Below are 24593 nucleotides of genomic sequence, written 5' to 3'. Positions count from 1 at the left end.
TCACCTTTTTATTTGCTAAGTTGTGAATAAATCCAACATATCTAAAGACGGCTTCATTCTGACTTGAGGTCAAAGGTCATCATATGCATTAGTCAATAAAGAATAACAGCGAGGGTGAACATGTGGTGACTCTCCTGCCTCTTGTTTGCCAGACCAAGCCCACGCCCTGCAGCGAGTCCAGACCTGCAGATGAGAGCAGCTGTAGTGGAGGCGGCGATCAAGGCGGGTGGAATACGGGTCAGGATGACACTGTGGTCCACGGGAAACACCTTCCACCGTCCCCACGCAGGCAGCCCACCAAGAGCAGCCTGAAGATGTCAAAAAAATCCGCAGCAGTCCCTGCGGCGCCCACTGCTAGCCCACCAGCCCAGAGCGCCGACGTCTCAGTGCCGAATCCTCATCAGTCCGACCCCGACCCGCTGCCTACAGCGTGGAAACCGGGAGATTGTTTCTCTTACTCGCCAACGCTGTCCCATCGAGTCGCACCTCTGCGGTCGTCCCCCACTCTCGCACAAACCTACAGTTCCTCAGCATCCGCGTCTGACCCAAGCTGCTCTCCTGCACCGGGGGTGCGGGCGCGGACCATCTCGGACCCTCAAAGCGGCTCGGAGCCTCAGCAGGCCAAGAGCCAGACTGCCTCGACCTACGTGCTCAGGAGGAAGGTCATGTCCAAGGAGACGACGAGGCAGTACCAGCAGAAGGCCCTCCAGAGGCGGGAGAGCAAAGAGGGCATGGGGAGCCCGTCGAGGACCAGCCATTCAGCCGTGCAGGTCCCCTGGGAGAAGGAGATGTCCAAAGAGGGGCTCCTCGGGCTCGGCCTGTGTTTGGGTCAGGGTAAAGGTTCGGGGGCCCCCGCGGCGCAGGATCAAGGTCTCCTGGAGGAGATCGACTCCACGTGTTGCCTCGGCGCGGTCCTCCACACCAGCCTGCAGCTCTCGCAAGTTAACAACAGTCACCACCAGGTGCAGGGCAAAGCTGCAGACGACTCCTGAGTCTGTAAAACGCAGCAGGTTTACTCTTCTTTTACGACTAGCAGCTATCTGCAACAAAACTATTCTTTTTCCCTTTGTTTTTAATCTCGACACTCAGCTCCGAGCATACGTCCAAACCTGCCAACACAAACAAAAAGCCACCGAGTGAGGAGCAGGAAGAGGACGTGGTGCGCCGCAGAGATCTCCCTCTATGAGCCGTCTGCATATTTTAAACTCAAACCTGATTTATAGCGATTGGAAAAAAACAAATCAACTAAACGTCGTCGGCTCTTTCCTCTGGAATCGGATGCAAGTGCAGCGTCTCGTGAACTGTGATCCAAAACCACAGACCACAGCCGAACTGTTACCATCCTCGTTTAACCTGCTTCACCAGTTCATGACTTGTTTAAAAAAGTACAACTGCAAACAAAAGTTACTTCAGCAGACGGAGATTTTCAGTATTTCTTTCTAATGATCTTTAATAACGTTTTGTGTCGTCTAGTATTTTTCACATGTTCACCCCAAACGATGCACTAAACGCATTTTCGATAAAGTCGCGGCTGACGGAGGAGTTTGGAAAAGCCTCCGGAGCGTGTCAGGAGTAAGAAGGGACGCTGCGTCGCTCCAAACATTTCACATGATGAATTTGCACATGTGGATTAACAGCTGATGATTCCTACCAGGTACTAAAGTCTTTAGCAAAAAAGCAGGTGAGGCGGGCCTTTTGACTCGCCGTACGCTGCGTGACATGTCTGCCTTACACGGACATGTGATTTCTTTTTTAAACTCTGGTGTCTTAATCTACAGATGCCACAGCAGGTACTTTGTAATCAGAATCACTGTCGATTTAATAGAATAATGAATGATACATGATGTGCTTTAAGCTGCTGTCAGTCGCGTCCACAGTGATGTCCAAATCTCCTCAGGACACTTTGTTTTCTCCACACTGAAGAGACCCCAGTCAAAGGTCAAAGCCAGTATCCCTGCTCCAGGCTTCTCCCCCATCACGACTCTCACTTTGACCTTAAAATTACGGCCAGTTGTTGCCGATTTCATGACGTTTTATGCGGGTGAATAAAGGTGAACTTTCTAGGAGGTGCTCTATATTTTTACGATGAACAAATCCCCTGAAAAGACCAAAACTATCAGGCTTTGTGTGTCTCGCCACTATCACACTCCTGTGTTCAGTCTTTGGCTGGTTTTTGGTCTTTTCACAGTATTTGCTGACGTGTCTTTCTTCGCCTTTCTCACACGAGGGAATAACGGTCTGTGCGTGGGTCGGAGTCACGCTGCACTATAATGCAGCGGTTGATGATTGTACTGTAATGAAGCAATATAGTTCTCAGAGTAGCCACATGGATGTAATGTGCACAGAGTCTGAAGCATTCCTGTAACAGACTCTCCTGTGGAGAGAAACGCCGCGTCCAGCCCTCGCGGCTTCCCGTCATTCACCGCGTCACCGCAAACCCAGAGAGAAGCAGAGCGCTTTTCTTCTTCTTTTCGGGAATATTACATTTATGGTTCGTTGTTCTTATGATTTATGCCAGACGCCAGTCGGTGTGGCAGTTTAATAGCAGCCATTTCTCCACTTTCTGAGTGCTGCTCTGCGTTAACGATTTGCTCATAAAATCACTGGCGTGCTTCTAAAAGCCCAAGAATCGGTTAGCGAATCCAAAACGGAGGAAAAAACCAAAACAGACTCCAGAAGCGTTTGTGTGCTGCCCTCTGTGCTCTGTAAACATTAAGAAAATACTTCTGTACTATGCAAACATGCCAAATACTAAAGTTTCTCTGAGAGTGATTCGATTTCACTTGAGTATAAAGTCACGATTGGACTGCTTTCTGCCCCCGAACGAATAAACAACCACATTTAAAGAGAAAGCTGGTCCGTGTGCTGTGCCTTACGCAGGTACGCTGTAGGAAGCTGGGCTGTGCGTGTTTCTGACCACCGCCCGGACCTGAGAAACGAACCTGACACGAACTCGCGTTGTTTTGGTTGGTCGTTGGGTTTCGGCTGCGCTCAGCTGGTTCCACTCAGTGTTTTTAGGGTTTCTTTGCTGCGGTGGTCGCTGGGAATCTCCCCGCTCGTGTTTAAGAGAAGATCTCGGGGTTACTTTATCCTTTTGTAAATGAGGTACTTTTCCTTTGGTTGTTAGCGGATTCCTTATGTTGTGTGTGCTCTTTTTTTTTAAATAAAAAACTTGTGCTGAGCTTATTCTGTATTTAAAAAAAGAACAATTCTCAGAGGAGTTGATTTCATAATGAAAAAATTATTTTCAGCTGAATAGACGTATTTTTGCTGGCTTGAGTATATTTTACATGGATAATATATGATCGGTGTTGTATCTTGTAAAAACAAATTCTATCTAATATTTGAATGTTTTAGATTTTATTTTTGGAGGAAAAAAGAGATATGGACAAATGTCCCATGTAGCCGTTCACATTCAGATGGACGTACTGACGCCTGCTCGTACACAGTAAACACGGCTGTGGCCGCGTGGACGCGCTGCTTGTGCTTTCTGTTGCTTTCATTTCGGTATTTCGCGCCTCCATCGTCATCAAACAGAATGGTGGACGCGAACATCCGGTCTCGTATGTTACGTCGCGTGTTGGAGTGAAATGTAACATTTCATGTAAAATGTAACAAACAAAACTAGCTACTGTAAATCTAACGGCGGAGGGGTGAGAGGGAATATTCGAGTGTCCAGCTGCTGTTGTGAAGATCATTTGAGAAGCTTTACACTAAAACAAAGAACCACGAGCGTGTCTGACTCTGTAAACGGGACTCGGGTTGTCCTGAAAGCGTGTATTTGCAGTGAGTGGGAGGTGGTGGATTATGTAGCATCTTTTACTGAGTGTGGGTTCATGCACAGGTTCTTCTTTACAAAGATGACGATGTCACGACTTTTACACTGAATGTTACAGTCGGCAATTAAAAATATATATATTCCCCCCTCCCCCTGTCTCGGAATCGTGATGACGATCAGCTCTTCGATAATGCATTTATTGATTTTCCCGATACTGTGCACACTTGCATGTTCCCACTGCAGAGGAAACAACTGTCTTAAGTAACTGAGGTCAGTCTAATGTGCTATTGATGAGTAACCTGGTACAACTGCACACCATGTATGCACTGTGAACTGAAATAAATGATACTGTTTGATGCTTCTGCATCTCCCGACTCCTGACGCTTTGTGCTCACGTGGACAGAATCAGTATTTGATGGTGTTTTACAAACCACACGGGGACTTCCTGTGGCGTGGGTCCGTTTTAATCATTTCATTGGGTGATGTTCTCAATAAACAAGGCTATAGCTCTAAATAACAATCTCAGAGTTTAGTTTGTATGATGTCACTCTTCTCAAATGTGTTTGCGAGGGGCAGCCAATCAGAAGAACAAACGCTACTTAAAGGGGGAGGAGCAAGAATAGTTTAAGAAACCCAGGAATCATTCCGATATGGAAGCCCGTTTCCGCCACTAAAAAAAAGGATCCATAACTCAAAATTCCGAGTTATTTTCTCGAAATTTCGAGTTACTTTCTTGAAATTTCGACATATTAACTCGAAATTTCGATTTATTAACTCAAAATTTTGAGAAAAGTAACTCGAAATTTCGAGTTAGCGCTGCCAATCAGTAATCTATGTGAATGACGTCATTTCCTCGTTACCCGGAAGCTGAAGCCATCAGCTACAAATGCTACAGCTAAGCTATCGGTATTACATCAAGTCGTGATTGCAGAGATTGCTGAGTGTTTTCAGCTTGGCTTCACAAATGATGAAATCCCTGTGTTATTAGCTGAATCACATGGTGTTACTATCAGCAAACGTACTCGCCAAAGCGCCAATTTGTTGGGATCCGTTTTTGAGTGCGCGTTCCTCTGCGCCATATGCTTCCGGGTAACAAGAAAGCGACCTCATTCACGTATATTTTTGATTGGCAGAGCTAACTCAAGATTTTGAGAAAATAACTCGAAATTTTGAGTTATGGATACTAGCTGTTTTGTTTTTATTTAGTGGCGGAAACGGGCTTCCATATTCCGAGGATGGAAGTACAGACGTGGAAATGAGTGTAAGACGTTCTGCTTTGTAGACGTCGAATGAATGACAACAAACTCAGTTTAATAAACATTTTGATCGAACTCAAAAGTTGAAAATGGAAAAATCACAGTAATAAAAATCATCATTACAGTATGTACAACTTCAATGGCTGCCTAGACAAATATAATGCTACTAATCCTAAAACATGAATCTGGGACTAAAGAGTTGCCACTGAAAAATTAACTTGGCACCAAAGTGGATTCATCAGAAACACACAAACAGTCTATAATCGTCCTGTTGGAAACGAATCCCATGAAGCTTTTATAGCTTCCACCTCTACACCGCAGAGGGGCCCAGTGTGCAGACATCGTGGCCTATTCTAATATACTTGATCATAACCAACCCTTCCTTATACACACACACGGTGCTTTCATGATTGATGTGTTACTGAGAGGCAGAGCAGTATGTTTGATTCATTCATTCACAGAACATGCAGAACAGTAGCAGGTTTATCCTGACTTGTTTCCAAATGAGGCTCAAAGACGATGCGTTCATGTGCCCTAAATTCCAGCGCGTTTTTTTCCTTTCAGCGTTCGCTGCTCCATCAATCCTAAATATATGGATCAGGCACAGAGATGTGACACACGCAGATGGGTATGCTTGTGTGGAACCAGGTGCAAAGCATCACAACGATGGATGAAGGTGCTGGAAATGAAAACGCCGAGATCTTCCTGCGTATATGCAAATAAAGACAGGCGGCAGTGATTTAACGTGGAGCCTCCGCGTCTCCACCGAGCTCCAGACTTCCTGTTCAAACTGCACCACTTATTTTTCATTGCTACCTGGACCACGTTCTGCATCTCAAATCAGTCTCTCCATGGGCGGCGGCTGCGTGATGCTCCACATCTCCACCCGCGACCCTTCCTTCTCCTGCCGGCTGGGACTGTAGGTGCCGTGGGTGGCGCGGCGATTTAGGGCTACTACCGCACCCACAGAGGTCAGGACGATGGCCAGCAACAGGACGACGGACCCCAGACTGATAGACAGCAAGAGGTCAGAGGTCAAACCCTCCGAGGTCAGCTGAGGAGAAGAAAGACAGGGACGAGTCAGGGAGAGAGAGAAAAACGGCTCGTGCCAATGTTTTTGAGAACACATGCTTTATTCCCCCGCCTCCATTTCTCACACACTCCCTTCCTCTCCTGACTCCTTTACGCTACACCAGGCGCTCCAAGTGTGCTGCCAAAGTGTTGATGGATGTGTTTCCCAGCTCAGCAGGTGGGTTGCGACCACCAGGAGCCTCGAGTTGCCGCGGACTCAAACCTCCCTCCGTCTGCCGCCTCTCTCGCAGTTTGGCTGGCGCGAGCGTCAGCCCCAGCATCGCCACCGCGATTGCCAAGCCAACCAGATACGGTGCCAGCACGGCGGTCACCGGCGAGCTGTGTGGAGCACGCTCCGTCTGTGAAGGATCACACACACAGGCGCAATCTTTGCCGAGGATCCCATCAGCACACACACACATGCCCAAAATAACTCGAGCAAACATACGCACACAGCTCCTTCAAAGCAGCACTGAAAGCTGCAGAGTCTGAGTTGTATCTGTGGACTTTGATGACTTGCTAATATTCTTATCTCACTCAGACTTGTGGCCGTTTGAGCCTCGCACACATGCAGAATGCAGCATCCTGCACGCAAACGCACAGAAGCCGCTCACCAGTCAGACCCCAACGAATCAGGATGTACTTAAGCTTTCCAGCAGGGGGAAGCTGAGCAGCAGATGCCCTTAAACCTACATCAGCTGTGCTGGTTGGTGTGATAGTTGTGATTCTCTGAGCACCTGCTACAACAGCACAACAGCTGTAAGTCTCACTCGGTAACACTTGCTGACAGCATCTTCATAACCGACACACGGGGCTGCGAAAAATTATCTCAGAAGTCAGCAAACTTTACAGCGAGCAATCAACATGGAAACATAATTCTAATAAAAACACAACCATCCGTATCCCGAGGCAAAAAATAACTTCTGCGCTCACGCTTGATGCTGTAGACATTAGTTTCTTCCCCCCTCGCTACAGGTTCTTTGTTGACTCCTGGAAAGTGCTTACCTGTCACTGCAGCACACTCGCCTGTCAGAGCGAGTGTGACACAAGCGAGCTGGAGCAGCCTGCAGCCAGGACCCGCCATCAGTCACCGACTGCCACACACAGACCCAGAGATGTCTAACTAACCAGTCTCTAAGGTACGTGTCGAGGCCACCCTGAAGCCTCTGCAGAGCGGCTCCGCACACAGAGACGGCGGCAGCAGTGCTTCCCTGCTGTCAGCACTATCAGCCTGCTGTGTGTGTGTGTGGCTGCCAGATAAGCTGCCCTCATAGGTTTCTGTGAAGAAGACCCAACTTGTGTGAATGCCACCAGCTCTCTGCTGAAAGTGCACTTCAGCGCCAGATGCTGCTTTTTTGCTGGCAAAGCACATTTCTTCCTCTGTGCTTATCTCGCGCTCCAAGGATGGCCACATCAGTGCCGACGCTGAAAAACTGCCTCCCATTTCCTCCCCCCGAAACTACCTGCGCTTGCAGAGCATACACACACACACACACACACACACACACATGCACGCAGACTTGTAAAAATACAAGATGGAAGAGAGCAGGTGTACACGGAGAGGCCGCTGCATGCACAGAAGTATGTGAGGATTACACTGGTAATCTTCAGGACACTGAGGCCGGAGGAGTCGCAGACGCATGTGTGACCAGATCCCAGCACCGTCTGACATCTTCCAACCCACAGATACAATAAACTATCCGTATGACCTAATTATCATTTAGTCCCATTATATTTATATTTCCAACCCTCTTGTTAAGAAATTATAACAAGTATAAAACGAAAGCGTTGTTCTCATGGTGATGGTCTTTATCTACTATTGTGTTGTGTTACGTCAGCTGCTCTGTCTGGTAATAGTTTTTAGCTTTCAGTGCATCCATAGATTTACCTTTTTATAGCCATATCTGACTATTTTAGCTATTTTTATGCAGTTTCACCTTATTTGCCTCATGTTTGAAATGTAAAAATAATTTTAGCAGAAATAGATGTAAATTTCTCAGGATGTACTGCCGCTTAATTTCCTTTGTGGTAGTTTTCCATTATATTCATCTATATCTGCAAAGACCTGACTTTCCCTGGTAAGTACGGCATTAAACATTCATTTAACTATAATTTAAAGCCTTCCCTTCATACACATTGGTCAGTCATTCAGTCAAAACACAGAGCATTGTGTCAGGATGGGGAAATCTGAGGTTCGAGTGCAGCAGCAGTGCCTCTGTTACTGATGACAAATGAGAAAGCAAAACTTCCAAACAGCGGTTTTAAGACTAGATGTGAAAAACTGTGAGCCTGTCCTTCATGCACAGATAAAAACGCTGTAGCTGTGCGCTGTGTTTGTGTGTTTGTGTGCACTTGTGGCTATTCTGGGATAAACTCACTCGGCATCTTGTTAAATGAGATTAAGAGTCTATGTTTGGTGTGGCAGCTACCACCTGACCTCAGTGTGTCCACTCCTTCAAACGCAAACACACACTTAGAAAATCACTGAGAAGAGTTTGACCTTCAGCTGTAATTTCTCCTAATATGGATTTTTGAAGGGAAACGGACAAAATGTACGATTATGTGAAGAACAAGTTAGTCGAGAGAAACAAAGAGGACAGACGAGTACAAAACAATCAAGGCTGAAAGGTTTTTATTTGACAAGAACAAACAGAGAGACGACAGGCAGACAGGACACAACGATGGATTATGATGGAGGAAACAGACAAACAAGAAGTTACATGGATCATGCAGCATGATGTCAGCACAACAAGACTGAACGACAAACAATAAACACACAAAAGTCTACAGTGAGAGAAAGAGACATACAAAATGCAACGAAACGGTGACCACAGCAGCGGTGAATGTTGATAGGAAGCGTTGGCGCGGGGCCACGAGAGAATTTAGGCTTAAAATATCTGCGGCTCAGACAGCAAAGTGTTTTAGAGACGAAAAACTCCTTCTTTGGTACAAAACAGCACACAGTAGTCAGTCAGTCAGTCGGCGCAGTGCTCTGAACGCACATCAAGAACAAAGCGAGACATCTTGTTGTCTTCTAGCCCCTCTAGGTGCTTTTGTAACTACAACACTGTTTTTCATAGTTCACAAATGGATCCGCACGGAGCTCCCAGAATCCAGTTCAGACGAGACTGACAGGATAGCTTCACGGAGGAACCGTATAAATAACTCCGGTATCCGTAATGTTCCTCACCTCACTAAGTGCTTCCCTACACGAAACAATAACCCTCAGATTCATCTGTTTCTTCTCTGTACTGTCGGTCTGGACTATGTCCTGGACACGGTGAGGGAAACGTGACAGGTGATGCCAAGAGGATTGTGATTGGTTATGACCTTTAGCTGCGACGAAACACCATCACCTCGTCTGTGATACTGTTTCTTATCATCTACTGCAACGTGTACGTTTAATAATATGCATATATGCAGGTACATAACTATATTTAATAAGGTGCCGCTTATTTAATAGTATAATTTTAAGGCACAAGTCGTTCTGTGGTAACAGACCAGAGAAGTTCTGTGGAGTGTTTTGGATTATAGCCCGATCAATCAATCACCCATTTGAAAGCACCCTGACGCACGTGCACGCACAGACTCAGTCGTTTCCTCCCCAGTCCACCTCTGGCTCGTCGTCCAGCCTGAGGATCAGGTAGGAGAGCAGCTGGAAGAGGTTCTGCCACAAGAGCAAAGCCACGTAAAAGTAAATGTCGCTTACGTCCGTCTGGCACACGTCTCCGGCGTAGCTCATGTCGCACACGCAGACAAACTTGTTGATGAGGTTGCGGCAATAGCCTCCGTTCAGACACGGGTTGGACTTGCACTCGTCGACCTCCTGCTCGCACCTGAAACCACAGCATCACGGAAGAACTCAGACCACAGCCTCACTTCAATGAAATGCAGATAGAGTCCACAAATTCTATTGACGTTCTATTGTTCTTAAACCTGGTGTAATATTGGATAGTTCCCAAAAGTTCCCAGCATTACATTAGGGGAAAAGAGGTAAGAGAATCTGCACCATTTATTTATCCTCTTTGGGTGGAGGAGGCACTAATATCAGGCATGACGTGAGACACTACACGGATCAAAGAAACTGCACAGGAGCTGCTCGGCCATGGAAGCCCGAGCCGGAGGAATCTTGCACGCAGATTTTGTGCCGATGTTCATGTCAGAGGAGGTTTGGAAGCGTTGGAGACTTTTACGCACAAAAGCTTCAGTGCTCTGCGACTTGGTGATCTGTGACGTTACGTCGTTTGCCACTTCATAGATGAGTTGCTGTAACTTGCAGTAATTCCACAATCTGACATGGTGACAATATGTATTTGTCTTGTTTCCTACCGGTGCCCGATGAAGCCTGGTGGACAGTCGCAGGAGAGCTCGCGCTCGGTGCAGTTGCCTCCATTGAAGCAGGTGTAATTTCTGGTGTCGTCGCCGCACACAGAAACAGGAAGCTTTGGCCTTCTGTTGGAAAAGTTTAAAGCACAACTTTGTCAGTCTGCAGCTCGCATTGAAATGTTCAGCAGATTTGGTTCTCTGGCTTTATGTTTGCCGGAAGCAGAAGAGATGGCCGAGCGGGAGGTGCATTATTCAGCCTCCTGCTGTTCCCCACAGGGGAGACAAAGAGACTTAAGAAGCGACCAGGATAACAAGATTATAGCCCTCTGGCAACGAGTCACCAGCAGGACGTCAAATCACACGTGCAGGAATGAAAAAGCCAACTTCTTTCTCTTTGGCCTCTGTAACCTTCTGTTTGCCTCAAGCATCAACAGCTCTGCCGGCAACTTGAAGCTCATCCCTCAACGGTTACAAAACACACTCTCATTTGAACAATTTGATCATTTTAAACTACAGCTGTCACTCATTTGAAAAAGTGGTTGGCTCACTTTTAAAAGTGCTAATATTTGCCTTTGCTTTGCATTTTGTTCCACAAAAAACAAAAACGAGGGAAGGCTTCACAGCTGACATTTGAGAGACAAATATCTAACAGGAAACAAACACCTGGGAACACGTGAAAAATAAAATAATAATAGTAAAAAAAGCCACCAAAAAACAACAACTCACACATTTTTGACAACAATGTACCACGGAATTTCTTCAACGCGTTCGCTGCAGAGGAAACAGAGAGAAAGATGGTGAGGGGAGGAAGAAAGAGGCGCAAACAAACGAGACAAACAAAAGGAAGTCGTTTTCACACACAAACTTTAAAGCAGCCTGGATGTTCCCAGTAAAGGGAGATAGCTTGACTGGTGTGGCTTGCTTAGCGAGACACTTGCAAAGGTGTGCAAGAAACAAAAAAACGGAGGCAAAATGCAAGAGGCTGTGTGTTTACAGGATAAATGCTTGGAGGCGTTCCCCCCGCTGGGTCTCAGAGGCGAACGCGAGATGACAGAGGGGGGAAGAAACTGGCGCTGAACCAGAGAGCCTTGTGTAGTGAGCAGACTGGGGCCTTTTTCTGGCTGACACTAGAATAGAAATGCAGCTTCTGAGGCGCTCACCGCAGGCGTGGTTGAAATGCTGAACAGAGGCAGAGATGTGGAGACATTTTGCAGTGAACAATTGTGTTTGTGTTGTGCTGCAGTCCCCTGTTGGTGCAATTTTGTAGCATTTATTTGTGCATTTTGTGTTTCTAACCACAGCTTTCACTGCACTTCACAAAGTCATCTTTGAAGAGTGAAATATTAATAAGGGGATTTCTTTCCCTCTTTGCTCATCTGCATTTTGCACACCCGCCCACTAACGTTTTATTTCACTCTGCTCTGCTTCGCTGCTTTACGACTTACCTTAGCAAACAGCTAAACTTACTTGCAGAGAGGTCCGGTGTAGTTCTCCGCACAGAGGCAGGCGTACCTGTCGGGCCCGTGCAGACAGGTGCCGCCGTGGGCGCACAGGTGGTTTTTGCACATGTCAGCCTCTTCCTCGCAGTTCGCGCCCGTGTAGCCGAGCTCACAGGTGCACTCGTAGCTCCACCCGGCGACGCTGCAGTTGCCGTGAACGCAGGGATTCGAAGCGCAGGTGTCCAAGAAGAAGTCGCAGTGTCTCCTGGCCCAGCCCTCGGGGCAGCTGCAGTTGTACGCGTTGAAGAGGTCCTGGCACTCCCCGCCATTCAGACAAGGGTTTGGATAACACACAGAGGCCCCGCCGCAGCCGACGAGTGGCGCTTGCGGCGACGTCTGGACGAACTGCTCCTCCTGCATGCGGGGGAGGTTCACGCCAGAAGAGCCAAAGTAAGAAAGGGCGATCCCACCCAGCTCCACGGTGCCCAGACAACCGGCGAGGGACCAGCCGTTGTCAGGGGCCAGTCCCCCCAAGAAGATGTCCACCCCCTCTCTGAGGAAGTCCAGGTTGCCTCCTCGGCTGGTGGAAGTGCTGGCTTCTTCGACGTCTTCATCGAGCACCAGAGTCCACCGAGAGGTTTGCTCCCACGGTGCTGCCATGAGAAAGCGGACACTGTGCCATTCGCCGTCGCTGACACTGCTCCTGGTGCTCAGGCTGACCGTAGATACGCCCTCCTCTTCGTAGGTGCTCTGATGCTCCACGAAGAGGAAACCATCTTGGATGGAGACCGTGATGAAAGCAGAGCCCTCCTCGGCATGTAGGATCGCTGCTTTACGCCTCCGTGTGCGCAGGTTTAGGGAGAGGCTTGTCAGGTTGCGGGATATGCGACCGTTCCCCCGGTAGGACAGCACGGTGCTGTCGTTCAGGAAAGTTGCATTGGAGTAACCTAGGAGACGAGGACACAATACCTGCCGTGAATATTTGCACAGCGTTCACTTTGTCATAAATGTTTTTGTTGTGTTTTAGTTGGCATGTCATTTACCGAGCACTGATTTCCTGAATCAAAATAGTAAACGTGTCAGTGTGGGGGGACTGATCCAGCGCTACACTGTATCAGCGTGACAACATCATAGAAAAATAACGGTTTTTATTAGATACACTTAAATCTAAAATCCTGAGAAAATCACAAACACTTTTTATTATTGAATTATTATTGAACACGACTCTGCTGGTTGTATTTCCACAGACCAGCAGGTTGCTGAGTGTCTTTAATCACAGCTACTGATGTGTGATTTTCACCAGTTTATCACAGTTAATTGCTGCATTATGAGAAACAGACTGCATGTAATGGCCAACCAGACCCCGTTCAATCACAGACTGATGACAGACTGACTCCGCCTTAGTGTTGGCGTGCTCGACAATCTCAGTGAAGTTTATCTTATTGGATAAAACAAATACTGACAAAGTTTGTGGATATAATTGTTGAAAAAAGGTGATAAATCGCAAAATGTTAAAAACTGTAAGCGAACTGCGAGAGTATCGTATTGTGGGGTGTCTGATGACTCCCACCTTTAGTCGGCAGTATTACAGTATGACAGCTACCTGTCTTGATAACAGTATTTACTGGAAATACAAGCAGTAAATATCTGTATCTCTGTAATAATGGAGACACACAGCAAATCATCACTAATTCCAAAAAGAGGATAAGCTGGCATCAGACAGATCCTACTTTACGGATCACATAGGGAATACTGTGTGGGCAGATTAAGGCCAGTATATAACAGCGTTGAGTCACTTGGTTACATAGTAGCCAATTAAGACCATAAAGGCTAATTAAACAAACAAGGTCAAAGATTCGGTAACGTACATTCACTGGGCTCTTACGTAGCAGAGAAACACTTTTAGCCCAGAATACTGGATCCCGCTTATGCAAAAGGAAATCATTCAGAGCTTATCGTTCAGTGCGGTGTCTGTTTATTACTCTCGACCTTCGCTTTGCCTTTGAAGGCACTTGGACTTGACTTGGCACCACTTCAAGTGACTTTAAAACAGCTCTGCTTTTGTAACTGACGAATCCTCGAAGGTCACTCACATTCATAGCCGTGGTTCAGCATCCTGCACTCTGCATCTGTGGGGCACGGGGACAGCTCGCACCACTTCACCTCTTCACAGCGCCGCCCTGATGTGTTGGGGGGGCAGGTACAGGTGAAGTCGTCCCACTTGGAGTAGCACACCCCCCCGTTGAGACATGGATTCCTCTGACAAAGAGATACGGGGAATTTGTTTTAGGTTTGTGCTACGGATTTGATTTCAGAATTACAATATAGATTTAATATCTGTGTAATGTCCACACGTACTACACCAACACTGTGTGCAGGGTGTTCACTCACACTGCAGATGTTGTCTCCAGAACACCCCACAGTTACGTTCTCCATGATCTCAAGAGGATAAGATCTCACTGTAGTGTCCAACCCAAAGAACTGCAGCCTCCTGTCGCTGATCCTCAGGTCCTGAACGCAGCCTTTGAAATATCCACCGAACGCCGCGGTCTCCTTCGCCTCCAGCATACCTCCCACATACACCGTGTCACCTGCTTGGACACCGACCGGCCTCACCTCCACACGCCCCTGTTCCTGAGCCCCCACATACAGCACGATAAGACCATCCGCCGCCACCTCTACGCTCACAAAGTGGGCTTCCCCATCGTCAATCGCATCCGCTGACTTCAGGCTTTCGTATTTATCGAGCTGAACTGAGACCTCGCCACCTTCCAACCACACGTGCAGGTAAGCGTTGCTACTGTTGGCAAGCACCAAGAGGAGCCCGCCGCTCCTCCGCGTGCGCAGGAAGAAGGAGATGGAGAAGTTGTCGACCAGGTCATCAGTGACGGTGAACGCTGCAAAACTGTAAGCGTCCTCGTTCCCGAAGCGGGCAGTCACATGTTCTGCAGAAAGCAACAAAGGGGTGAACAACAAGTGAGCTGGATGGATGTCGGTACATAAAAAGACCTTTAGAGCTTTTCAGCTCGTCAGCACTGTGAAAGAAGGAGTCTGTGCTTTTTATCATTGGGTCAGGTGAAAAGTTCTGATTTCTCCATCTGTCCTCTGAAATCTGAAGTATTGAACAGCTGAGGGGTTTTTCCACAAAAGGACGTTCTTATTGGTCTACGCTAAGCTCGCTTAACAATGAGTCTATCAGGTGGAAGTTTAGGCCTGTCAGCACTTTCCACCCTAATCTAAAAAACTTGTATATGTTAGCAGGTTTGAGTAGGTGTTTGGTTGATGTGCAAGTAAATGTTGGTCTAAATCCGCCCATCAGTAATCTTCTTTGAAAGACTCAACAGTCTTTGAAGCAGCCATGGAGGGAAAACTGATGAAAACTGTTCAAACCTTCAACATTTATTGTTCAGGTTATGATGTATCGATCGCAGCAGCCATTGGTTTACTGAGCACTCGCTATTTTACAGTCCGGCATTTGCTTGCATGTCAGTCCCAAAATAGATTGCCTTAATCTAGTTCTTCACATAAGAGGATCTTCCCCTTTAGCGTGACTTTTGACAGACTTCATCTCCGACCTCGTGTCTCCTGACTCACCCAAGCAGCTAAAGGTGCTTTTAGTGCGCCACTTTTGGAATTTGATAAGCGAGACCTTGAGTTCTTTCCTGCATGCCCAACAAGTGGGTTAAATCACTCCCCGTGTCTTACGGTTGCAAACTTACCCTCCTCACAGTCGTGCCCCTCATAAGGCCTGGCACACCGGCACTCGTAGCTCTGCCACATGTTTACGCACTCTCCTTTGTTTTGGCACGGCACATCCAGGCAGCGGTCCCTGTAGCTGCAGCCCGGGGACACGTTGACAGCTGAGTCGCTCAGCCACTGCTCGGGGATGACGAGCTGCCAGTCCACAAACACGTCCCGCATGCATCCGATGAATGGAGTAAACGCATCGTACTCGCTGAGGCCGCTCGAGTCTCGAGGCATTCCTCCAATAAAAGTGCTCTGAGGGGATGAAACAAACCCCACCAGCCAGCTTTGGACTGCGGCCGCTTTGTGGCACGACTGGCTCGCACACCCCACAGCATCATCTAGCAGTTTAAGGCTTAGCACCCAGTTTCCAAGCACAGCCTCTACAGAATACCACTTTCCATCTGTGACGTTGTGCGGAAGCTCGAGAACCTGGCTCGGGCTTTCCGCCTCAGCAGAGGCCTCCCTCCTCAGCGTGAGACGCAGCTGCCCCCCCTCCAGCTCCAGGCTCAGCTGCAGACCGCTTGTGATGGTGTGAAACAACAGAGCTCTAGGCAGAAAAGTCTTGAAGCTGAGAGTGATGTTGCAAGTCACTTCAGTATCCACTAGGGGGCTCTCCAGCAGCAAGTAACCTTTGCGCTCGAAGGTAAAAGCTGTAGGGGTCATACAGAGAGGCCCGGCGTACCCAGGTGAGCAGGAACAGGTGTATCCATGAGTCCCATTCAACAGGAAAGGAGAGCAGGAGCCTTGGTTCTGGCATTCATGGCCTTCACAACCCACTAACTTCACATCGCAGTTAACACCTCCGTAGAGGATGCCATAACGACTGGGCTTGAGGCAGTGGCAGGTGTAGCCCCCAATGTGACCCTCGCATCTGCCCCCATTCTGGCACGGACTGGGCTCGCACTGGTTTATCACCTCCTGGCAGAGGGAGCCTGTAAAAGAGGCACACAGCACAAACACGTACACACAATTAAACACTGTTACTACAGCTGTTATATAACAACAGACATGTTTCCAGGTATAAATGAGGTTCTGGATTATTATTCCCACTACACTTGTCTCCCTGTTTACCACTCGTGGTACCAGGTAAACTATCTTCTGCAGTCAAGTGAGCCCACCTGACTCTCAGCTGTTAAACATCAACACACCTGCTTTGTTTTTTGCCCTCTACACCACCACAGCACAGTTTCCTCTCTTTACGTTTGTATGTACAGCTCTACGCACATGCTGTAGGTCAAATTCAATCAGTCACAAGTTACTTGTTTTGATTAGGCAATAAGCAAAGATGACAGACAGGTGTAACTCAATGTGTATTATGTAATACTAAAGCTACTGGTACCGCTGTTACCTGTTCCAAGCAACCAAATCCCCAAAATCCATGGCGCAGGTGTCCACATCATGCCGTCAGGTTTCCCCCCAGAAAAGCCTCAAAGTTGTCTAACAGCACCATGTTATGTGGTGTGTGTGTTTACGGGTCCTCACGGTGGACGCCTGATCCTTGTCTGCTTCTCTAAAGCATGAAGGGCTGAATAGCTGCAGTCAGGAGACCAGAAAAGCCACATCCCCGGGGATTAAGCTAATGCTATTTGGCCACCTTACTGAGTCAGTGCCCTGCAACTTGCAGAGTCCATTTCTAGAACACAGTCTCAGCAGGCATCAGCTCACACTTCGTACCGACGCCCCCGGATCAAGCAGTCTTGCGCAAGCAGAATTTGAAGCTTTTCCAACAGAAAGAAAACTTTAATTTGATGAAACAAGCCCGCTGCTGTGTTTCCCTCAGAAACGCCAACACTTACTGTATATTATGTTACCGCTTAAGTAACATGCGGTCAGTTGTACCTACTCACCAAATATTCTACATTTATTTTAGATTTAGTTAGTGTGACAAAGTGTGTTTGTGTGTGTTTTTAAACTACCACCAGGGGGCACCACGGTGAGCACATTTCAGCACCTGACAGCTGTTCATGCTGTCATTTTAATCTGGGCATAAACGCTGTCCATGGTCCTGTTTCTGGATCCATCTGAAGACACCGCGTATTCCTTCATCTTCATTTCTTCAAGCTGATCTTGCTTTTTCTGATCAATTAACTCTTTAAAAAGTGGAACCGTGCGAAGGCATGTATATCTTTTAGATCACTGCCCTCAATTAACATGGTTTGTTAATGATTACAAGCTCTTTATTCAGATGCCACATTACAGTTATGAACAGAATAATTCGTTTAGTGCTTCAATGTTATGCTCGATCACGTCTGGATTCTCAGAGAAGTTCAACATGTCGACTCAAAATTTGTGAATCAGCACAACTTTGGTGATTTTTGGAGGTCGGTCATTATGAACACAGATCCATTCATACGTGTCAGAGTCCAAGTCTTTCAAACCGTGATTGACTGAGATATGACTGGTTCAGTTTGTCAAACGAAAATGACCTACCTGTTGTTCCTGAGGGACACCTGCAGATGTAACCTGCAGACTGTTTGTGGTCATAGCTTTCAGGCAGAAGAGGCTCACTGCCATACAAGGCATGCCAAGATCTCTCAATGCAGCTGCCGCCATTTCTGCAAGGGCCGCTGCCACACTCACTGATGTCTGTCTCACAATGACGGCCCTCAAACCCTGGAACGAGGAAGGATATTTAATGTGATCAACACTACATATGATGTTCATTAAAGATGACACGGGGACAGGCTGTTCTGGACAGAGCAGGTGTGAATAAGTTCAAATGCCTCAGTGTCCTTGTTTATTATTCTCCACATTATTTGACCAAGAGAAGAGCTTCCTTTACCAGGCCAGCATTCACAGGTGTAGTTCCCTCCATTGTCCCTACAGATGGCGCTATTAAAGCAGGGTTCAGAGTAGCAAGGCGGTAGAGGTGTCTCACAGTGTGGGCCGGTGAAGGCTGTTTGAGAGCAGTCACAGCTGTAACTGAGACAATCACATAACAAGACAGTCGGTGTTTGTAATTTATATTAATAAAGTTATTTAAAACATTTCCTTTGCTTTGTTTATAGATCTCATTAGAAGCTACTCATTTTTGAAAGACCACACTACTTACTCATTCACTCCATCTATACACAGAGCCCCATTTTGGCAAGGGTGCTCTTGGCACTCATCGGTGTTGATTTCACACTGTTGTCCTTGGAAACCGGTGAGACAGGTGCAAGTGAAGCCACCAACGTAGTCATGGCAACTGCCTCCGTTGAGGCATGGCTGTGACTGACATTCGTCAATCTGGATCTCACAAGTTGCACCTGTGAACATCAAAGCGGTACAGATGTCAGAGGGCAGGCGAGCCTGAGGGCAGAGGGTGGAAACGAAGAAAGCTTTCATGTGGACTGCTGTGCTGTGCTGTGCTGTGCTGTGCTGTGCTGTGCTGTGCTGTGCTGTGCTGTGCTGTGCTGTGCTGTGCTGTGAGGATTCCTCTTTTATCTCATAGCAAAGCTTTTTGTTGTTTTCCCAAAAACACTCAAACTATGGAAGGGAAAACAACATATGCAATGTTTCCTTTACTGTATCCCTAAAAAAAAGGTGATTAATGCTCTCATGGTCCATTCAACAGCTACTAACATGGATGGCATTTAATATAGACAGAACACATTTAAACTGGGGTAACACATTTTTGACACTGTTTTCTTGAATAACTAAAACTGTGTAGGATTCTTTAGTTCCCAATAACATATTTTAGGATTGAAATGATGTGGCTTTACATAAAGATGCTGACCTGTGAAACCAGGAGAGCACAGACAGGAGAATCGACCCACTCTGTCCTCACAGGTTCCTCCGTTCCTGCAGGGCTGTGAAGCACACTCGTTCACATCAATCTGACAGTGAGAACCCTGAAAGCCCGGCACACAGAAACAAGAGTAGCTATCGCCACGGGTTCGACAAATCGCCTGGTTCTGGCAAGGGTTTGGGGAGCACTGGTCCACAATTTGAGGCAGCTTGTCCAGAACAGCACCTGAGAACAGATGGTGATTTTATATATGAGAATACAACAACATTATTCACACATGTAAAACCCCAATATATGCAGTGCTGTGTAGGACAATTTTCCTCCTTTCTCTGTTTGTTTCACAGCTGAGCAAATACAAAATTCAGTTTTTTAAATAAAGATTTCATTTAAAAGTTATCCACAGCTTCATGGCTCATTGTGTAAGAGTGAAAGTAAATCTAATACCTGTTTGTGCCACCTTGGCAGCAAGAATCGCAATCAAGCCTTTGTGATATGAGCCAGTGACTCTTTCACATCCCTGTGAAGGAATTTTGCACCGCTCTTCTTTATAGAATTGTTTTAATTCAGACAGATTAGAGGGGTTTTTGAGCATGAACAGTCTGTTTAAGGTTATGCCAGTTTATGATGATCAGATTTTAGTCTGTACTTTGACTAGCCCACTCCAAACTCCTCATTTAGTTCCTATTTTAGCCATTCAGGGGTCACTTTGTTTCAGATCTTTATCCTGCTGCATAACTCGAGTATGTTTGAGCTGCAGGGCACAAGCTGGGTGGACACTCTCCTTCAGGATTTTCAGGAGTTCACAGTTCAGTCAATTATGGCAAGTCATCCAGGTCCATCACACTACCACCACCATGTTTCACTGCAGGTGTCCATCCGTCCATCCTCCATCCATCCGCCCTTCCGTCTATCTATCCATCCATCTATCTGTCATCCATCCGTCCGTCCGTCCGTCCGTCCGTCCATCCGTCCGTCCATCCGTCCATCTGTCCGTCCGTCCATCTGTCCATCCATCCGTCCATCTGTCCGTCCGTCCATCCATCCATCCATCCTTCCGTCCATCCATCTATCTGTCCATCCATCCATCCTTCCGCCCATCCATCCGTCCATCCGTCCGTCCATACATTTATCTGTCCATCCATCTGTCCGTCCATCCATCCATCCATCCATCTGTCCATCCATCCATCCATCTGTTCGTCCGTCCGTCCATCCATCCATCCTCCTTCCATCTGTCTCTGTCCATCCTCCATCCTCAATCCATCCATCAATCCATCTCTGTCCATCCATCTATTCTTCCGTCCATATGTCTATCTGTCCATCTATCCTCCATCCATCTGTCTGTCTGACTGTCTGTCTATCTATACATCTGTCCATCCATCTATCCATCCGCCTATCTATCTATCATCCATCAATCCGTCTGTCCGTCCGTCCATCCATCCATCCATCCATCCATCCATCCATCTATCCATCCATCCTCCATCCATCTGTCTATCTAACCATCCATCAATCTGTCTATCTGTCCATCTATCCTCCATCCGTCTATCTATACATCTGTCCATCCATCCATATGTCCATCCGTCCATCTGTCCATCCAGTCTTCTTACAGCCATGTAATATCTACAACATTACTATAAAAAGATCCAGATTTTAAGTATTGGGTAAACGTTTATCAGTCTCGAGGCACTCCAGAAGGAATATGTGTCCAACAGTACTTCAAAACAACTGTTTGCACGAGTGCCCACTGAATGATCCTGATCTGTTTTATTTCAATCACGTCTAACACAAAGCTCTTTTATCTCTCTTTAGCTTTGATTAAAGAAAAAAATGATTAGCAGTTGTTGTAACAAGGGCTTTAAATTCAAGGGCCTCTCAAGGCGTTGTGGCCGGCTGCCACAGAAACCAGTTTCACTGTTTGGGTTTAGCATTCCTTCTATTTCCATGGTGACAGCATCCAACCGAACATCTGAGCCATTTATTGCTCTACTCGTTATGGTGTGTTTTAATGAGGAGGATTAAACAGCACAATGATACAGCTTTGGGTTTAGCTCTCATGTCAGCATGGACATGATATAACTAGTAATTAGAGGGTAAGCACTTGATTTTCTTGTGTAACTGCAATTATAAGCAGCTGTTATCAAGTTATGCATGCCTCAAACACTTATCATCCATATTAATCTTACTCAAAAATGTTTAGATTTTATTTTACAGACTTTTTTGTTTCTGTCCTCATCAGCAGCAGTCACATACAGTCACAGCTTCCATGACTGGGCAACATGAGGAGACCCTTTTAGTCTGGTAGATAAAGAAATGGGTTCAGCTGAAGAAGAGGAATAAAATCACACGGTATGATTTCAGGCATAAATTCTAAATCTGTGCTGTTAGTCACTCGTGCACCCAGACAAGCTCTAAAAGTTAAAGTTTCGCTGTGACCTGCAAAACTAAACTTTCTTTAGAATCTGTGTTAAAGCGTTGCTATTTTTCTTCCTGACTGAATTCCTCTATCATGTCTGCCTGGAGACTTACTGCCTGCAGCTTTTACATATACAAAAAAGCATCAAACATAAATAGCTACAGGCAAGGCTGCTCAAAATTGTTGTACTGCAGGCAGAACAAATGGGACAACCTCAGAGATCCATCCATGGAGCAGAAGGGGGCATCATATGTACTGTTTTTCATAGTTTTAAAGAATGTGCCATGACTCTAATCAGTACATTCACACTGATATTAGATAGCATGAAAGTACTTTTTTTTATTGGTGCAACTGTTTTTGTGGTTTTCAATCTTCTGTCGTTGTTTGGTTCCAGCCTTATTAGTTTGTATTAAGTTACACCTTTAGCACCTGCATATACATCATCCAGTCACTTGTCAGTAGTCACTATATCTGTGACTGTTGCCTGTTCATCACAGTGCTCTTCTTTGTGTTCCAGTGCCTGCTTTACATTTATTGGACTGTCCTGCCTTGGGGTTTGAGACTTTCTGCCTTTTCCTGTAAGTTTCAGTCAGTTTCTTCGTTAGAGCTTGCTTGAGTATCTTTCTTTTTTTCTTCTTATTTTAGAAACCACCTGCCCCCCTTGTGTCTGCACTTCTAACCTCTTGAGTAAAGGAAGCCAGGGAGGTGTTATCCTTTAAGCCCTGACCTAGGAACTCTCGACCTGACCAGATTAAGGACTTGCTTTACACTCCTCATTACCTCCTTTGTTTTGGGAGAAAGTCTACAGAATTGTTTATTGTGTGTGTGCAGAAAGGCCCCACGGCGTGTGCACGACAGCCATCGTGAGCTTGACGATTTGAACAGCTCATACTGTCTTAGCAGGAAGTCATTTGAAATTCAATAGATAAATTTGTGGGGAGGCTGAAATTCGGTCACTGCTGCTGAATCAACTCAGATTTTACTCATCCTAAAACTGAGTTCGCTGCAGTACCAGGTGGCTTTTGGACCCTGTTGTTGTCTTGTTCTGTCTCTCTCGCTACGTTGTTCCACATTACTGGTTAACTTCTCTCTTTTAATCATTTCGGCTGTGTTTGCTGCCAGTGTTCTTCCCTATGTTTCCTGTGTTTGCCTTCTTTATCTCTTACTAAACTCCCGCTGTTATCAAAGTTATTAAAGCCTAACAATCTTTCTTTCTTTCTTTCTTTTTTTGCAACAAGCTTGTCTGCCTCTTTTGTGTTTATATTACTATTGCACAGGCTGGAGTCTATAAATACAGTCGTGCTGATGTGAGCAGAGATTTTACAATAATATTCACACACCCTTAAAGAGCACAATCAGGCTCAGAGACTATTGAGGCTCAGAAGAGCGCAATTAGGCTCCACTTGGCGCAATCTTTTTAAAACCAGCTATCATTTATCTGTCATTGGTGGAGGTCAATCAGTTTCACAGCCAGCCAGCAGGACTCTCCAGGAGCAGCTTATACATGTCTAGACTTGGACCGGGGGGGTATGATGGAGATCGAGCATATTCTCTGACCACATGTCTGTATCATTACAACAAATATTGATATGTTATAGACTCTGAAACAATCATTCTGACAGTTATTTCAGTTATATTAAAAATGTTATGTTGGTAGTATAATTGGAATGCATTGAAATGGCAACAGGTGGTTCCCATTTCACTCTTTATTCAGCTCACTGTATTCAGTCTATATCCTGAGGCCGAGTTCAGAGTATTCAGAGCCATTTGTGTCTGTTTGAGATACAGCTCCAGCCAACTGCACATCCCCTCCCACAGCATGTAAGGCTTTTTTCATATGCAAATACCTCCCACGGGTCTTTGTGTGGACCTATCTGCAGGCCCTTAAATGGCACATGCGTGGCACCTGACATCTCCTGATGCACGTAGCTGGTGTATGCATCTGTTTGTTTTGGCGGTGATAAGAATGCTGCTATTTGGTGTTTTGGACAGGAGCAGAGACAAATAGCATCCTCTTTTGTCCCCCTCCCCAAACCCACCCCCAGTCTTCCCACCCCGTTCATGGGTCACTATGCTACCCCCCATTGTTAGATCTCTTTTAGTCATCTTTAGCTTTTCAATCCTTAGAAAATGTGCAGAGATTAGTGTAGTCAGTGATGTCACCGCTCAGTCTTGTAATTAAAATTCTTAGCATGGACCGGTTGAAATGCAAGCCCACCAATAAACTCAGATTCAACACAGCTTTCTAAAAGTACGATTATAATCATGCAGGTTTTCTTGCTGGTTTCTGAGAATGCATTCTAAAAGAATAAATACTAGGATGTAATATTTTATCACCAGTGTCTGAAACTCACTCTGGTTTCATACTGGACAAGTGCAGAAATCTGGTGTGGGGCTTGAATATATCATGACAATAAACTAAACCTCGAGGTAACTGAAACTCAACTCTGACACTAATTGTCTGAAAAGGAGTCACTTACCCTCTGTCGCAACCAGTGATGAGATGAGCAGTGTGCATGAAAGGAACGCAAAATGACGAAAGCGAATTAAATCCATAATCATGACAGGAAACCATCCTGTGCTCAAGTCTAGCCATGCGCTGCGCTCTTACTGCAGATTGCTCCGTTTCTGCCTCGCAGTAGCGCCGTTGTCAACTCCAGATCCACTTGATGCACACTTCTCTGGCTGGAGCACCACCAAGAGCTCCCATAGCCCAGGAATAACAAAGACGGCGTGCTGTTCACCGGGGCACAGGCTGGGCTGCACACACCGAGCAGTGACAGATCACCACATGGGAGGGCAGTCTCATTAGAGAAAAAGAACTTTTCATAAATAA

General features: G+C 46.3%; 2 protein-coding genes across 8 annotated transcripts in view; one reads left to right on the top strand and one right to left on the bottom strand.

Moving 5' to 3' along the window:
• Positions 1 to 3652, top strand: part of dennd1b (DENN/MADD domain containing 1B) — a 94373-nt gene extending 90721 nt beyond the window's left edge. For both annotated transcript variants that reach the window (XM_080887071.1, XM_080887070.1), the window contains one exon: positions 153 to 3652. In XM_080887071.1, the coding sequence (XP_080743197.1) occupies positions 153 to 992 (840 nt within the window). In that variant the 3' untranslated portion in view covers positions 993 to 3652. The remainder of the gene's footprint in view (positions 1 to 152) is intronic.
• On the bottom strand, positions 3606 to 24493 carry crb1 (crumbs cell polarity complex component 1). 6 transcript variants are annotated; one of them, XM_080887064.1, is made up of 14 exons: positions 24238 to 24493; positions 19336 to 19572; positions 18670 to 18865; positions 18400 to 18539; positions 18048 to 18230; positions 15590 to 16549; positions 14262 to 14815; positions 13964 to 14129; positions 11899 to 12817; positions 11158 to 11202; positions 10435 to 10557; positions 9815 to 9941; positions 5851 to 6088; positions 3606 to 5739 (listed from the first exon to the last, which is right to left on the bottom strand). In XM_080887064.1, exons 1-13 carry the CDS (start codon positions 24317 to 24319, stop codon positions 5870 to 5872), a joined length of 3951 nt encoding a protein of 1316 aa, XP_080743190.1. In that variant the 5' UTR covers positions 24320 to 24493; the 3' UTR covers positions 3606 to 5739; positions 5851 to 5869. The 6 variants fall into 6 exon arrangements, with proteins under 6 accessions (XP_080743190.1, XP_080743189.1, XP_080743191.1 ...); XM_080887063.1 differs by having other exon boundaries at positions 3606 to 6088; XM_080887065.1 differs by having other exon boundaries at positions 3606 to 6088; positions 11944 to 12817.
• Between the last annotated feature and the right edge of the window lie 100 nt (positions 24494 to 24593).

Source organism: Rhamphochromis sp. 'chilingali' (genome assembly GCF_963969265.1).
Source record: "Rhamphochromis sp. 'chilingali' genome assembly, chromosome: 7".
NCBI lineage: Eukaryota > Metazoa > Chordata > Actinopteri > Cichliformes > Cichlidae > Rhamphochromis > Rhamphochromis sp. 'chilingali'.
The sequence above is the reverse complement of the archived record's forward strand: the minus strand, read 5'-3'. Positions and strand labels throughout refer to the sequence as shown.